The sequence below is a fragment of the Lemur catta genome, chromosome 6, assembly GCF_020740605.2.
Source record: "Lemur catta isolate mLemCat1 chromosome 6, mLemCat1.pri, whole genome shotgun sequence".
Lineage (NCBI taxonomy): Eukaryota > Metazoa > Chordata > Mammalia > Primates > Lemuridae > Lemur > Lemur catta.
Window position 1 is genome coordinate 9,732,806 of NC_059133.1, and position 4,140 is coordinate 9,736,945.

The following is a 4,140-nucleotide window of genomic DNA, read 5'->3' on the forward strand; positions in this document are numbered from 1 at the left end:
CCCGTATTAATGAATAAAGTGAAGCTCAGAGAGGTCAGTTAACACACACAAGGCCACAAAGCTGGCAGCCCCTTGTCTGACTGCAAATCTCTTCATAGCTCATGAAGGTTAAGTGAGAGAGGCTGGTTGTTCTTCCCTCCGCCTCTGCTCTTCTGCCTTGGCACAGATCGGTCTGCCCTTGCCTCTTCCCCCTTGGTTTCATTTATGCAACATCGTTTGAGCACCTACAGTGTGCTGGGGCCCACTGGGCTAAGAACAGTTTCAGGGCAGGCACTGGTTTTTATTCAGTGGTCACTGAGCCCCCTCCTGTGTGCTGAGCTCACTGCTTGGCCTGGGGGACCCAGGGGAAGAAGACATCATTGGAACTTAGGAGGTACACATGGAGGAAGTGATTGGAAATAAAGGAAGGGGCTGGGCTGGGCCTGGGGACCCCTCTTCCACACACGAGCACAGGAGGCTGGTTCAGGGGGAGCAGAGGCAGCTGCCTTTATTGGGGGCCATGGGTCAGCAGGCTTCACTCAAAGGCCATACACTTGATCTTGAAGTCACCGTCAGCTGCCATGTAGCTGATGGCCTCCAGGTTGAGGCGGTTGGGGAACTTGAATGCGTAACCATCTGGCAGCGTGATGGTCAGGTCTGCCTGGTCGAAGGTGATGCACACCTGGGGTGGACAAGGGCAGTGAGCTGGTCCTGCGGGCCACAGGCCCTCCTAGAGCCCTTTCCTCATGTGGCCCTGACGCAGCCCCAGCTCCTGGGTGAGGCCACTGAGGCTCAGAGAGCGGATGACTCACTGGCCATCACACAGCCACATAGGGGAGGGCAGGTGGGGCCCAGGTCTCCAGCCATCAAACGCAGCCCAGCCCCAGCCCCAGCCCACCCAGTGCCCTGCCCCTGGCCCGCAGTCTCTTGCCCACCTCCGCTACACTTCCAGGCTGGAAGGGAAAGGCAGACTCCCGCTGCTCGGCCCCCCAGGCCCCGCCGTCCTTGCTGTTGCACACAATAGTGTTGGCATCCCCGTGGGCGTCGAAGCGGGGGTTGAAGTGCAGGCACAGGTTGTTGCTGTCTTTGCCCAGGTTCAGCACGAAGCTAGGGAGGAACAGGTGGGCTTTAGGCCACCCCAGCCAGTGCCAGCCCCCTCGTCCTGACCAGTCTGCCACTGAGTGCCCCTTGTGTGCACCTAGGTGGGAGAACTCAGGGAACAGGGAGACGAGAGAAACCTGGATTCCAGTTCTGGCCCTGCCACCTACTGGCTGTGTGACCTTGAGCCAGTCCCTGCGCCTCGCTTCCCCTCAGTTTCCTCATCTGTACCAGGGGCTGCATGGGGAGGATCTCTAAGGCTCTTGCTGTGCTCATGGCCCAAGACCGTCGAAGACATTAGCATCCTAGCCCTTTTGATCAAGTTCAGAGACTCCCTCCAGAGGAGGGGCATCTGGGAGGGCACGTGTCCTGTCTTGCACATCTCTGTTATCCCTGGTGCCTGGCAGAGCGGGGCACACGGTAGCTGCTTAATAATTGTGGGGCGAATGTACAAATAATAATAACACATTTGTTGCCCAGACACAATAGCCACACCCACCTCTGAGGGTTTGGTAAGAATGAAATTAGACAGTGCGGGTGCCGTGTGCAGCTCTTAATAACATCAGCTGGTCATCACTGTCGTCCCTGAGCTGTCCAGCAGCTCACTTCCTCCACACCACGCCTCCCCCTTGCTTTACAGATTAACAAACTGAGGCTCAGTCAGGTTGGTTGACTAGCCCAAGGTCACATGGCTGCTGAGAAAATAAGCCCGCTGGCTGAGTGAATGACCCGACACAGGAAGGAGGGACCTCCAGGGAAGGCAGTGGTGACACCCCTCTCATTCCCTCTCCCCGCCCTCCCCAGCCTCAGGTCCCGCCCAGAGCTGGAAGGAGGGGGAGGGGGTAAAGTAGATGACGAGGCGGCAGCTGGTTTAGTTTAAGAGGCTCCAGCAGGGAAGGAGGGGGCGACTGTGGTAGGGGGGTCCAGACCCCGCGGAGGAAGTGACTCACCCAGAAAATGCAGCATCGGCAGCTGGCCATTAACCCCCTACCCGCCGGGGAGGAGAAGTGGGGTTGGCCGGCCACACCCGTATCAGACGCCGGCTGGACCCTCCAGCTTCAAGCCCCGCCCCCACTACCCTGCCTTCACCCCTCACCTTTTGGCGTCGGGGGCCACCTCACCACGCACTCTGAGGCACTCCCCAGGTTTGAGATTCAGGTTGCTGGCGACCAGACCCTGCGCAGACAAGACCACGCCCAGCCAGGTTAGAGGACTAGAGTTCCGCTGCTGCTGCCTGCAGTGTCCTGGGGTGGTTGGGGGTGGGAGTGGGGTTGTTCCCACCCTGGATCTTCTGACCAGGACAACGGGAAGCCGGGGGGGGGGGGGGGGGGGGGGGCGGGACAGGACAGCTGCAGGTTCTAGCCTCTGAGTCTCTGTGTGGTCCTGGGAGAGTCCCTATTCCCAGCAGGGCTTGTTTCCATCTGTAACAGGAGCCCAGGCTCTAAGACAGGCTCTAGGAGATTTGTGGGTGAGCTTGGGGATTTGGGACTTGGAGTGGCCTGGAAGGTGCCTCATCGCCTCACTTAGCAGAGGGAGAGGATCTGGCTTGGAGTGGGGCAGCCACTTGCCCAAGGTCACCCTGAATGGAGGGATCTGCCCTTCTCCAGAGGAGGTGGCCTGGGGCTGGGGCAGCCCCCACCGTCCTCTTCATGTCCCTCTCTGCAGAGAGGCCAAGGGACAAGAGAGGACACCCTGAGAAACACGGCCCTTCTGCAGAAGGGAGAGCAACCCAGTGTTGGAGCTGCAGCCAGGTTGGTTCAGGGTTAACAGGACTGAGCGCACTGCTGGGCACTGCTACCCACTGGCGCCTGCGGAGGGTGGGCAGGAATTAACTGGTATGAGCGGTTCCTTCTGCCAGAAACTTGAAGCCTTTCCCTGGGGGCCTGGGGAAGATTCTTCACTCCTTCTCCCTCCCTTACCAGCCCACGTCCCAGCTTGCCCCCCAGCTTCCCTGCACCCCTACCCCAGGCAGGCCCATCCTGGACAGCCTGTCTCAGGCCCTGGCGACTTTTCAGAGCTCTCTGGAGCAGAGAGTGACTCTGCCCTGGGCTGGTGCCTGGGGACAGCTGCAGGGGGGAAGGGACAGGAGGCTCTTTTGGAGTGGAGGAGGGGGAAGGGACAGTGGCCTGGGTGCCACCAAAGTGTCCCCCCAGTTGGCCACACCCTTCCCACTCCCACTACTCAGAGAGCTGCAGATTGTCAGCCTTTGGCAGAAATAACTGTGCTGTCAGACCCTGGAGGAATCCAGAAAGTTCTTAAGCCAGAGAAGGCCTTGGGGAACCATGGCATCCACCCCCCCCCCCCATTTTACAGATGTGGCCACTGAGGTCCATAAAAGAGAAGGCACTTGTTCAGGGCCACACAGCTGGGACTGGAACCTGGCTCCTAATCCAGCCGGCTCTCCCCTGGCAGTCTGTCCCACCCTGTCCCCTGGAGCTTGGGGTGGGGTCCCCACACTCACACAAGCCATGATTGAGGCCAGAGGATGTTCAAGGACTGCCGCACCAGCTGTCTGAAGACTCCACCCGAGAGATGGGCCCCGGCCGCTCCCACCCTTTTAAATGGACCAGACCGGGTGAGTCCCGCCCCTTGGAAGTTCAGCCAATTGCAAGTCGGGACAGGGATGGGGGCCACCAGAGGCGGAGTCAATGGAATTTTGAAGCCAGTTCTGGAGCAGAGGTGACCAATCAGAGCGGCCAGCCCTCCCGACTCCTTGGCCACGCCCCCAGGGTCCAAGCCCCACCTCCTATTGGCCTCCATCCCTCTCCACCCCCAACCCCAAAATTGTGCTGTGGCAGAGATTGGGGGAAGCCAGTGGAAAATAGTTTGAGGATGAGCTAGGCCGAGAGTTGGCGGGAAGGGGCCCGGGGCCAGGAGGCTAAGCTCAGGGGTGCCCAGAGAAGATGGCTGAGGGGCTGCAAGGTCCGACAGGGAATTAGAGCTGGGGAGGCCAGGCCGCCCCCGGGCAGGGCCAGGGCGTGGCTCCCCCTGCGCCTCTGCAGAGGCCGACAACCCATTAACCACAGTCCCCGGCCCCACCCGGGCTTCCCCCGGAAGCGAGGA

General features: G+C 60.3%; 1 protein-coding gene across 1 annotated transcript; it reads right to left on the reverse strand.

The window, feature by feature from the left end:
* Positions 1-461: 461 nt before the first annotated feature.
* Positions 462-3,646, reverse strand: LGALS1 (galectin 1). The gene is made up of 4 exons (XM_045552918.1): positions 3,539-3,646; positions 2,174-2,253; positions 915-1,086; positions 462-661 (listed from the first exon to the last, which is right to left on the reverse strand). Exons 1-4 carry the CDS (start codon positions 3,545-3,547, stop codon positions 515-517), a joined length of 408 nt encoding a protein of 135 aa, XP_045408874.1. The 5' UTR covers positions 3,548-3,646; the 3' UTR covers positions 462-514.
* Positions 3,647-4,140: the final 494 nt, after the last annotated feature.

Bases quoted from the DNA above. Each gene is read 5' to 3' on its own strand.
- LGALS1 (XM_045552918.1), bottom strand. The intron at 1,087-2,173 runs GTGAGGGGTGAA...GTTCCTCCCTAG, and splicing joins GTGGCCCCCGACGCCAAAAG to CTTCGTGCTGAACCTGGGCA. The intron at 662-914 runs GTGGGCAAGAGA...TGTCCACCCCAG, and splicing joins AGCCTGGAAGTGTAGCGGAG to GTGTGCATCACCTTCGACCA.